At 39.7% G+C, this 12,816-nt stretch overlaps 1 protein-coding gene across 2 annotated transcripts in view; it reads left to right on the plus strand.

The window, feature by feature from the left end:
- Window positions 1–12,816, plus strand: part of LOC128699677 (importin subunit alpha-3-like) — a 146,544-nt gene that overhangs the window by 114,272 nt on the left and 19,456 nt on the right. For both annotated transcript variants that reach the window (XM_070099434.1, XM_070099435.1), the window contains exons 5-7: window positions 1,911–2,036; window positions 9,743–9,877; window positions 11,187–11,363. In XM_070099434.1, coding sequence (XP_069955535.1) covers window positions 1,911–2,036; window positions 9,743–9,877; window positions 11,187–11,363 — 438 coding nt within the window. The remainder of the gene's footprint in view (window positions 1–1,910; window positions 2,037–9,742; window positions 9,878–11,186; window positions 11,364–12,816) is intronic.

The following is a 12,816-nucleotide window of genomic DNA, read 5'->3' on the forward strand; positions in this document are numbered from 1 at the left end:
CTGATTTTGCGGTGGATTTTCGTATGTTATTTATGGTTGTATTCTCATTTTCTTGGTTTCATTTGTTAGAATGGAAGATATATTACAGAAATTGAAATGATTTTGAATGGTTTTTGGAATAAAAGTACCTAAAAATTGAGCTCAAAATAGCTGATGTTCAAGAGTAAACAAATCACGCTACACATCCAATGCTCGTCTGATATTCTTTCACAATTGCACTGATATTATTTATACCATTTTTAAAGTAATGCAGTAGTCTGCATAACAGTAAATCTATTTTTTGTGTGAATAAAAATTAAAAATGGAAAGCAAGTGTAATATTAGAGGGGCCTGGAAACATGACTGATGAACAGAGAAAATGTCATTTTAGTGCTGGTAATGTCTGCCTTGTTTATTCTGGATCCTATTTTGAAATTAGCCTTACTTGTGTATAAAATTGGCAAAATTACCAATTTCTGATGACTTTATTGGGTAGTTGAAATCAGTAAATAAGCGGTTTCTTGTAGAACAAATGGAGTTCTAGTAAAATAGCAATGAGTTTAGCTGACTGGAACAATGGAATTGGCCAAAAATAGGACTCAAAGTGGGCCAAATCGCCGATGTGTAAATATTGCAGAGACCACTAACTTCGTGAGAGCGTAATGCTGTAAGTTTTCCATCAAATTTCATACTCTTGGTGTCATTACCATCGGGAAAAGATTCTCTATCATTTCACAAGAATTTTTTTTTGTTTTTTTTGACACTTGAGAGCAAGTTTGTGAGCAGGGGTCTCGACAATGAAAGGGTTAATCTCCCACTTGTAAAATGATGGCACAATGCAATGTTATACCAGAATACCTCTGGGAAGCACCCTGTCTCAACAGGTACATACCAGGGAACTAATGAGGCTTTGTGAAAAGTACTCATTGAAGCAACAGATAATTGATCCCACTAGAAATGAAAATATGTACCCTGGATTTTATATTCCCAAACAACATGGAACTAATTAGAGATATAACTGTTCCAAAAACAATATACTCTGATCATAACTTCATAGAATTTCAAACGAGTATTGACTCAGGGTTGGGGAACTGTGATGGATATGTGGGGCAGCGGGCCTCCAGCAGCAATAGCCTGGTTGACCAGGCAAGTACCAGATGAGCCTGGCCAATGGCTGGGCTCCGAGAGTAGTGAAACTCAAAACTTCAGAAATATATCAAAGATGAAGTTATGTTAGTTTACTACCACTGTTGTGTTAGTCTACTACCACTGTTGTGTTAGTCTACTACCACTGTTGTGTTAGTCTACTATCACTGTTGTGTTAGTCTACTACCACTGTTGTGTTTGCTACCACTGTTGTGTTAGTCTACTACCACTGTTGTGTTAGTCTACTATCACTGTTGTGTTAGTCTACTACCACTGTTGTGTTAGTCTACTATCACTGTTGTGTTTGCTACCACTGTTGTGTTAGTCTACTACCACTGTTGTGTTAGTCTACTACCACTGTTGTGTTAGTCTACTACCACTGTTGTGTTAGTCTACCACCACTGTTGTGTTAGTCTACTATCACTTGTGTTAGTCTACTATGTTAATTTACTGTCATGTTTGAATCTACTTTATATACAGTCAGTTCTCTTATAAAGCTCCTCTATATGCAGTCAGCTCTCTTATAAAGCTCCTCTATATGCAGTCAGTTCTCTTATAAAGCTCCTCTATATGCAGTCAGTTCTCTTGTAAGAGAAATGACTGTATGTAGAGGAGCATTTTTAAGGATGTTTGAGTATATAGCCATACTACTACTTCTCCAGCCAGCCAGTTAATTTGTTAGCCAGTTAACCTGATGGGCAGCGAATCATTTATTAGGTAATTAGTGAGTGAGTTAAAGAGTTAACTTGTTAATGAGTGAATGAGTTAATTAGTGTTGTCAACAGATCCTGGTGGACACAGTGTGGGCACTCAGCTACTTGACCGATGGTGGTAATGTAAATATTCAACTAGTGATTGACAGCGGCGTGGTGCCCAAGCTTATTCCACTACTCTCTCATAAAGAAGTTAAGGTAAGTGAGGTCTTCTTGTAGCTTTTAAGAAGCTAGTGTTGTTTAAAATTAATCCACTGCTCTCTTATTAAGAAGTGAGGGTGGGAGAGGTTTTCTTACATTCTTTAAGAAGTCTCAAGTGTTCTTCACACTTGTTATCAGGTGTATTCACACTTGTACGCTATAAGTGTTGTAGTTGTTACTGTGGGTTTTAAAACATTGTATTGTATCTGGTTTCTAGGAAATAAATTATTATTGATAGGTTATTAGAGATTAATCCTTTCACTGTCAGTCCCGTAATATTACGGCTTGCAGGCTAGTGTTGGTTCTGTAATAGTAAGCCAAAATTCTAGCAGCTTCTTATCTTTATGTATAATAACTGTACTTATGTGTACATGTGAGAGAGAGAGATATATAGACAGATAGAGATATAGACAGAGACAGCCAAAAACAGTCAAAGCTGGCCAGCCTGCCAAATACATAAGAACATAAGAAAGAAGGAACACTGCAGCAGGCCTAATGGCCCATTGCAAGGCAGGTCCATGTCACCCCTTTGGCATAGACCAATGACGCATCTAGTCAGGTCACATCCACTGAAGGAAGGAGCATGGCATCAGACGTAGTATCACAAGCTAGTCAAGTCCAGCTGACACCCACTCATGTATTTATCTAGCCTACTTTTACTTCTTAAAAGGGGAGTGTTAATGCGACATGACATCAGTGAATCCCTGGTATTTGCCACGCTATTTGCTCTAGCTGGTGCTCAGTTGAACTGGTGCTCCCACAAGGTACTAAGTGGTCCCAGATTTTTTTAATACTGTGCACACCGAGTGTTACAACCCATTCTCTCGTGTCTAGGCAACTCAGTCCTATCACCCCAGTTTTGAAGGAATGAAAAATGAAACATTGATCTACGTTCGGAGCATTACGTGAGCAAATGTATATCTACGTTTGGACAGTTTAAGTGTTAAGGTAAGAAATACTATTATTTCTGTTGCATTTGTAGTCTTAAGCAGTAAAAACATAATATATCACGACAATGAACTACAATTATATATTCACTTTTATTTTTGTAAGACCTGTTGGTCTAAAAAAAAGTTGTTTGGCTTTTTGGGGGCTCCCTGGAACGTAACCCTATTTTCTCATAAGTTCTTCAATTTGTCTCACGGGGTTTTTAGCTACCACGGCATTTTCAGGAGTGTTACTACCATGTTAAATGATGGTCTACTGTATATACATTATGCATTATATTGGTCTCACGGGCCACAAAAGTTACTTAACCCTTTGAGGGTTTCGGCCGTACTAGTATGGCTTACAACCCAGGGTTTTTGACGTACTAGTACGCATAAATTCTGGCGCCCTCAAATCTAGTGGGAGAAAGCTAGTAGGCCTACATATGAAAGAATGGGTCTATGTGGTCAGTGTGTGCAGTATAAAAAAAATCCTGCAGCACACAGTGCATAATGAGAAAAAAAAAAACTTTGACCGTGTTTTTGGAATAAAACAGCGACTTTGCACTGTATTTTTGTATGGTATTTATTGTTGTATTCTAGTTTTCTTGGTCTCATTTTATAGAATGGAAGACATATTATAGAAATTGAGATGATTTTGACTGGTTTTACAATGAAAAGTATCTTGAAATTGAGCTCAAAGTAGCAGAAATGTTCGATTTTTACCAAAGTTCAAAAGTAAACAAATCATGCTATGCGTCCAATACACGTCAACTGATGAGTCTAATATTCTTTCACAAGTGCACTGATATTATTTATACCATTTTTACACTAATGCAGTAGTCTGCATAACAGTAAATCTTCTATTTTTTTGTGAGAATAAAAATTGAAAGTGGAAAGCCAAAGAAATAAAGAGGGGCCTGGGGATATGACTAACGAACAGAGGAAATGTTATTTTATTGCCAGGAATGTCTTTCTTGTTTATTCTGGACCCTATTCGGAAATTGGCATCTTTTGAAATTTGTGTGAAATTGGCAAAATTGCTAAATTCTGACCACTGTATTGGATAGTTGAAATCGGTAAATGGGTGGTTTCTTGCACTCATTCAATACAAAAAATAGAGTTCTAGCAAAATAGTTATGATTTTGTCGACTAGTACATTGGAATTGGCCAAAAATGGAGCTCAAAGTGGGCAAAATCGTCGATGCATAAACATCGTCGAGACCGCTAACTCCGCGAGAACATAATTCCATAAGTTTTCTATCAAATTTCATACTTTTGGTGTCATTATGATCGGGAAAAGATTCTCTATCTTTTCATGAGTTTTTTTTTTTTTTTAATTTGGCCGACCATGAGAACAAGTCTCGGAGAGGGCCTGTCGACCCTCAAAGGGTTGAAAAATTAAAATATTAGAAAAGAAAAAATCGAATAAAAGTAAAAATACAGTGGACCCCCGCATAGCGACCTTAATCCGTGCAAGAGGGCTGGTTGTTATGCGAAATGTTCGGTATGCGAATGAATTTTCCCCATAAGAAATAATGGAAATCAAATTAATCCGTGCAAGACACCCAAAAGTATGAAAAAAAAAATTTTACCACATGAAATATACATTTTCCTACACACAAAGAGAAGGATACATGCACAATAGTAGAGTAGTACATGCAAAATATATATTGTGCATGTACTACTCTACTAAATGAAGAATAAATGACACTTACCTTTATTGAAGATGCAGCAATGACTGATGAGACACTGTGTCCTGGGAGTGCCTTTTCCTCCTGAGTACTGTAGGTCCTGTTTGGCATTTTCTTCCAGAACAGGCCTTATCACACTGTGTATGCCACTACGATTCTTAAATCTCTCAAACCAACCTTTGCTGGCTTTAAATTCACCAATATGAGCACTAGTTCCAGGCATTTTTCCCTGTTCACCTGGGTGTTAGTCGACTGGTGTGGGTTGCATCCTGGGAGACAAGATTAAGGACCCCAATGGAAATAAGTTAGACAGTCTTCGAAGACACTGACTTTTTTGGGTTATCCTGGGTGGCAAATCCTCTGGGGTTAATTGTTTCTTGGTATTCTCAATAAGCCACACCAACAACGGTGCTACAGCAGCAGCAGCAGCTGACGGTGGTACAGCAGCAACAGATGATGCTACAGCAGCAACAGACAATGCTACAGCAGCAGCAGATGATGCTACAGCAGCAACAGACGATGCTACAGCAGCAGCAGACGATGCTACAGCAGCAGCAGACGATGCTACAGCAGCAGCAGACGATGCTACAGTAGCAGCAGACGATGCTACAGCAGCAGCAGACGATGCTACAGCAGCAGCAGCAGCTGACGGTGGTACAACAGCAGCAGCAGCAGCTGACAGTGCAGCAGCAGCTGTACCACCAATAGTAGCGATGGTTGATTGGGGTTTATTATACAACCTGGCCAGCTCGGAGACACGCACTCCACTTTCATACTTATCAATGATCTTTTTCTTCATCTCTATAGTAATTCTCACCCTTATTGCTGTAGGGTTGGCACTAGAAGCTTTCTTGGGGCCCATGGTCACTTATTTTCCAGAAAAAATCACCAAAAACACTGTAATAATACGAAATGTTCCGATTGTATGCTTGGATGTTACCGCGGAGGCTGGCTGGTAAACAATGCCACCGGCGGAACATGTGAGCGTGGCTCAGGCCGCACATTGGATGCGTCTCGGACGAAGGGCGGTGAGCGGGTTTTTGGGCGGTATGCGAGGCAAAATTTTTGCGAAAAAAGCGAGAGGTATGCGGATTGTACGGTATGCGATGTGTGCGGTATGCGGGGGTCCACTGTAATATTACCAAGTGAGCGGCAGTCACTAACGTTGCCGTAAGTGGTTCACTCTGTCAACTTCACGCCTCTGCATCTCGGTAAGTACTGATCGCAAAAAATTTTTTCTTTTAAAACAATCAGAAAAATATTCTTAAGATTTTGGTAAGAAAAATAATTTTATTTTTTTCGAATATTTTTCGACACAGTGAGTTCAGGATCAGGGGTCTCGACAGTGAAAGGGTTAAACTATGCTCTCCCCCCATCCTCCCATGTTCTATGTATTTTGGGTAGACTGTCCTCATTGTTTTCCTGCTTATTATTTATTACCCTCCCAAGTACTTTCCTGATACCTGTCCTAAGTTCCATCTCTCTCTTGAAAATCCAGAAACACCTTGGTAGTATCATTTTTGGATGTAGTATTTATTCTTGGACAAGAGATATTGTGTTTGGAAAAAACATAGATTGCATGTCATCCTGGCTTTCTTCCAGGGGCTTTTTCACATGTCCCACAGGTATACTGTACTGCAATCCTGCCTGTATCCTACTTGCTGTCTGGGTACCACCAAACCTGATTTTCACTGTACCTTCTGCTCTGCATGTAGGATGTCAAGGATGTGGTGGTGGTGTTAAATTGTCTGACAGTCTGACACACTTCACTATTATTTTTTTTTCTGTCATTTTAGCACTATGCTGGACACTGGTTATCACAAAGGATATACAGTATTCCAGGAACACTTTAACTGTATATTGTTGTTTTATGACTCACCAAGCATCATCTCTTGACAGTTACAAACTTTGTTATTCTGCATCAGTGTCTACACTTGGTCTACACATAGTCTACCCTTTGAAATGAAATGAAAATGTTTATTTCCTTGCAAAACTCACAGTGTGTGAGTTACATATTACAAAATGTTAATTACAAAGAAAGCCACTAGCATGCCTAGGCATTTTGGGCAGACAAATCCTAATTCTTACTGACTACTCTTTATTGACACAGGTTATGGAACAGTAGATTTTAATGTTCATTAATGTGTAGTGACATAAATGTTAGGTATAAGTAAAAATTCTATCATTAATAAGATTAATAATAGGTAGTTCAAAACATATAACATTATTACCATTAGTAAATTTAGTAATGGGAATGGTTTTATTTTGGCATAATACACTGTTTCCAGAAGAGCTCTTACATTGGTTGAGTATTTCAAACAAACTTAGGACTAACTTAAGATTAATTAGGCAATAACTATTTGGAATTTTATTATTTACAGTCATTTGGGTGAGTGTAAGTGTAAAATAGGGAGAATTACGGGTACATCTCCATCAATAAATGTTAAACAACCATTGTGACATTACACATACCTAAGGCCTAATTTTACTGAAAAATAATCTCCTTTTTCCCTTCTTAAATCCATCCTAAAATAAGTATAGTGTATGTACTACAGTGTGGTATAGGTACCTAGAGTAACAAGCACGGTTACCCTTGACAGGTACCTTGAGTAATGAGCATGGTTACCCTTGACAGGTACCTTGAGTAATGAGCATGGTTACCTTGACAGGTACCTAGAGTAATGATTATGGTTACCATTGACAGGTACCTTGAGTAATGAGCATGGTTACCCTAGACAGGTACCTTGAGTAATGAGCATGGTTACCCTTGACAGGTACCTTGAGTAATTAGCATGGTTACCATTGACAGGTACCTTGAGTAATGATTATGGTTACCTTGACAGGTACCTAGAGTAATGATTATGGTTACCATTGACAGGTACCTTGAGTAATGAGGATGGTTACCCTTGACAGGTACCTTGAGTAATGAGCATGATTACCCTTGACAGGTACCTTGAGTAATGAGCATGGTTACCATTGACAGGTACTTTGAATAATGAGCATGATTAACTTGACAGGTACCTAGAGTAACAAGCACAGTCACCCTTGACAGATACCTAGAGTAATAAGCATGGTTACCTTGACAGGTACCTAGAGTAAAGAGCATGGTTACCATTGACAGGTACCTAGAGTAATGAGCATGGTTACCTTGACAGGTATGTAATGAGCATGGTTACCTTGACAGATACCTAGAGTAATGAGCATGGTTACCATTGACAGGTACCTAGGGTAATGAGCATGGTTACCCTGACAGGTACCTAGAGTAATGAGCATGGTTACCTTGACAGGAACCTAGAGTAATGAGCATGGTTACCATTGACAGGCACCTAGAGTAATGAGCATGGTTACCTTGACAGGTACCTAAAGTAATGAGCATGGTTACCTTGACAGGTACCTAGAGTAATGAGCATGGTTACCTCGACAGGTACCTAGAGTAATGAGCATGGTTACCTTGACAGGTACCTAGAGTAATGAGCATGGTTACCTTGACAGGTACCTAGAGTAATGAGCATGGTTACCTTGACAGGTACCTAGAGTAATAAGCATGGTTACCATTGACAGGTACCTAGAGTAATGAGCATGGTTACCATTGATGGGTACCTAGAGTAATGAGCATGGTTACCTTGACAGGTACCTAGAGTAATGAGCATGGTTACCATTGACAGGTACCTAGACTAATGAGCATTGTTACCATTGACAGGTACCTAGAGTAATGAGCATGGTTACCATTGACAGGTACCTAGAGCAATGAGCATGGTTACCGTTGATGGGTACCTAGAGTAATGAGCATGGTTACCGTTGATGGGTACTTAGAGTAATGAGCATGGTTACCGTTGATGGGTACCTAGAGTAATGAGCATGGTTACCCTGACAGGTACGTAGAGTAATGAGCATGGTTACCTTGACAGGTACCTAGAGTAATGAGCATGGTTACCATTGACAGGTACCTAGAGTAATGAGCATGGTTACCATTGACAGGTACCTAGAGTAATGAGCATGGTTACTATTGACAGGTACCTAGAGTAATGAGCATGGTTACCTTGACAGGTACCTAGATTATTGAGCATGGTTACCTCAACAGGTACCTAGAGTAATGAGCATGGTTACCATTGACAGGTACCTAGAGTAATGAGCATGGTTACCATTGACAGGCACCTAGAGTAATGAGCATGGTTACCTTGACAGGTACCTAGAGTAATGAGCATGGTTACCTTGACAGGTACCTAGAGTAATGAGCATGGTTACCATTGACAGGTACCTAGAGTAATGAGCATGGTTACTATTGACAGGTACCTAGAGTAATGAGCATGGTTACCTTGACAGGTACCTAGATTATTGAGCATGGTTACCTCAACAGGTACCTAGAGTAATGAGCATGGTTACCATTGACAGGTACCTAGAGTAATGAGCATGGTTACCATTGACAGGCACCTAGAGTAATGAGCATGGTTACCTTGACAGGTACCTAGAGTAATGAGCATGGTTACCTTGACAGGTACCTAGAGTAATGAGCATGGTTACCATTGACAGGTACCTAGAGTAATGAGCATGGTTACCATTGACAGGTACCTAGAGTAATGAGCATGGTTACCTTGACAGGTACCTAGAGTAATGAGCATGGTTACCCTGACAGGTACCTAGAGTAATGAGCATGGTTACCATAGACAGGTGCCTAGTGTAATGAGCATGGTTACCTTGACAGGTACCTAGATTATTGAGCATGGTTACCTTGACAGGTACCTAGAGTAATGAGCATGGTTACCATTGACAGGTACCTAGAGTAATGAGCATGGTTACCATTGACAGGTACCTAGAGTAATGAGCATGGTTACCATTGACAGGTACCTAGAGTAATGAGCATGGTTACCTTGACAGGTACCTAGATTATTGAGCATGATTACCTCAACAGGTACCTAGAGTAATGAGCATGGTTACCATTGACAGGTACCTAGAGTAATGAGCATGGTTACCATTGACAGGCACCTAGAGTAATGAGCATGGTTACCATTGACAGGCACCTAGAGTAATGAACATGGTTACCATTGACAGGCACCTAGAGTAATGAGCATGGTTACCTTGACAGGTACAGACAGCAGCACTGAGAGCCGTGGGTAATATAGTTACTGGCACTGATGACCAGACTCAGGTCGTTCTTAACTGCGGAGCTTTGTTTCACTTCCCAGCTCTCCTGACACACCAGAAGGAGAAGATTAACAAGGTTAGTGAGTAATACCAGCAGTAATAACTAATAATAACAAGAGTAATAACTAGTAATAATAACAATAACAACTAGTTGTAATAACTAATAAGGTCAGTGAGTAATACCAGCAGTAATACCAAGTGTAATAACTGTTTATAATTTTAACTTAATACCAAGAATAATAACTGGTAATACAAAGTTAGTCATTATTGAAGTTAGTTATTAATGAGGTTATTAACAATACTAGTCATTACTGAAGTTACTTATTAAAACAGTTTATTATTAATAAAGTTAGCCAAATAAGTAAAGCAGGACAGATAGACAGTGCCCTCAGTCTATCCTCATAGGATAGAGAGTTCCCTCATTCTATCCTCATAGGATAGACAGTGCCCTCAGTCTATCCTCATAGGATAGACAGTGCCCTCAGTCTATCCTCATAGGATAGACAGTGCCCTCAGTCTATCCTCATAGGATAGTGTCCTCAGTCTATCCTCATAGGATAGAGTGCCCTCAGTCTATCCTCATAGGATAAAGAGTGCCCTCAGTCTATCCTCATAGGATAGTGTCCTCAGTCTATCCTCATAGGATAGAGTGCCTTCAGTCTATCCTCATAGGATAGAGAGTTCCCTCATTCTATCCTCATAGGATAGAGAGTTCCCTCATTCTATCCTCATAGGATAGACAGTGCCCTCAGTCTATCCTCATAGGATAGACAGTGCCCTCGGTCTATCCTCATAGGATAGACAGTGCCCTCAGTCTATCCTCATAGGATAGACAGTGCCCTCAGTCTATCCTCATAGGATAGAGTGCCCTCAGTCTATCCTCATAGGATAAAGAGTGCCCTCAGTCTATCCTCATAGGATAGTGTCCTCAGTCTATCCTCATAGGATAGAGTGCCTTCAGTCTATCCTCATAGGATAGAGAGTGCCCTCAGTCTATCCTCATAGGATAGACAGTGCCCTCGGTCTATCCTCATAGGATAGAGAGTGCCCTCAGTCTATCCTCATAGGATAAAGAGTGCCCTCAGTCTATCCTCATAGGATAGAGTGCCCTCAGTCTATCCTCATAGGATAGTGTCCTCAGTTTATCCTCATAGGATAGAGTGCCCTCAGTCAATCCTCATAGGATAGAGAGTGCCCTCAATCTATCCTCATATGATAGACAGTGCCCTCAGTCTATCCTCATTGGATTGAAATGTGCAGTATTTATGTTTATTCTGCAATATTGTTTGCTAGTATAGAGGAAACAGTGTGCTCCCTGAGTTATTGTTTACTGGTTTACAGGAAACAATGTGCTTCCTGAGTTAACATTGTTTACTGTGTTGCAGGAAGCAGTGTGGTTCTTGAGCAATATCACAGCAGGCAACAAACAACAAGTTCAAGCAGTTATAGATGCAGGACTGATCCCAATGGTTATAACACAACTCACTAAAGGAGAATTTCAAACACAGAAAGAAGCAGCGTGGGCCATTAGTAACTTGACTATCTCTGGTAGTAAACAACAGGTAGGGTACTATCTCCAGTAGTAAACAATAGGTTGGTTACTATCTCCAGTAGTAATCAACAGGTAGGGTACTATCTCCAGTAGTAAACAATAGGTTGGTTACTATCTCCAGTAGTAAACAACAGCTAGGGTACTATCTCTGGAAGTAAACAACAGGTAGAGTACTATGTCTGGTAGTAAACTACAGGTAGGTACTATAATAGTGAACAACAGATAGAGTACTCTTACTGGTAGTAAACAACAGCTAGAGTACTATCTCCAGAAGTAAATAACAGGTAGAGTACTATCTCTCGTAGTAAGCTACAAGTAGGCACTAAAGTAGTGAAAAACAGAGTACTATCTCTGGTAGTAAACAACAGGCAGGGTACTATTTCTGGTAGTAAACAACAGGTAAGGTACTATCTGGTAGTAAACAAGATGTAGGATACTATCTCCTATAGTAAACAACAGGTAAGGTACTATCTCTGGTAGCAAACAACAGCTAGGGTACTATCTCTGTAAGTAAATAAGAGGTAGAGTACTATCTCTGGAAGTAAGCAACAGGCAGAGTACTATCTCTGGTAGTAATCAACTGGTAGAGTACTATCTCCAGAAGTAAACAACAGGTAGGTACAATCTCCAGTAGTAAACATGTATGATGCTTTCTATGGTAGTAAACAGCATGTAGGTACAATCTCTGATAGTAAACAACAGGTAGGTAGTATCTGTGGTAGTAAACAACATTTAGGTTACTATCTCTGGTAGTATACAACAGGTAGGGTACTATCTCTGGTAGTAAACAACAGGTAGGTATGCTGGTAGTAAACAATAGGTAGGGTACTATCTCTGGTAGTAAACAGCAGGTAGGATATTGTCTCTGGTAGTAAACAAAAGGTAGGTAATATCTCTGGTAGTAAACAACAGGTAAGTACTATGGTAGTAAACAGCAGTAAGGTACTCTCTCATAGTAAACAACAGGTAGGTACTATCTCTGGTAGTAAATATCATTTAGAGTATTATTTCTGGTAGTAAACATCAGGTAGGTACTATCTTTGGTAGTAAACAACAGGTAGGGTACTATCTCTGGTAGTAAACAACTGGTAGGTACTATCTCTGGTAGTAAACAACTAGTAAGTACTATCTCTGGTATTAAGCAACAGGTAGGTACTATCTCTGGTAGTAAAGAACAGGTAGGTACTATGGTAGTATACAACAGGTAGGTACTATCTTTGGTAGTAAACAGGTAGGTATTATCTCTGGTAGTAAATAACAGGTAGTGTACTATCTCTGGTAGTAAACAACAGGTAGGTACTATCTTTGGTAGTAAACAGCAGGTAGGTTCTGTCTCTGGTAGTAAACAACAGGTAGGTACTATCTCTGGTAGTAAAGAACAGGTAGGGTACTATCTCTGGTAGTAAAAAACAGGTAGGTACTATCTCTGTTAGTAAACAGGTAGGTACTATCTCTGGTAGTAA

This window comes from Cherax quadricarinatus, chromosome 67 (genome assembly GCF_038502225.1).
Source record: "Cherax quadricarinatus isolate ZL_2023a chromosome 67, ASM3850222v1, whole genome shotgun sequence".
Lineage (NCBI taxonomy): Eukaryota > Metazoa > Arthropoda > Malacostraca > Decapoda > Parastacidae > Cherax > Cherax quadricarinatus.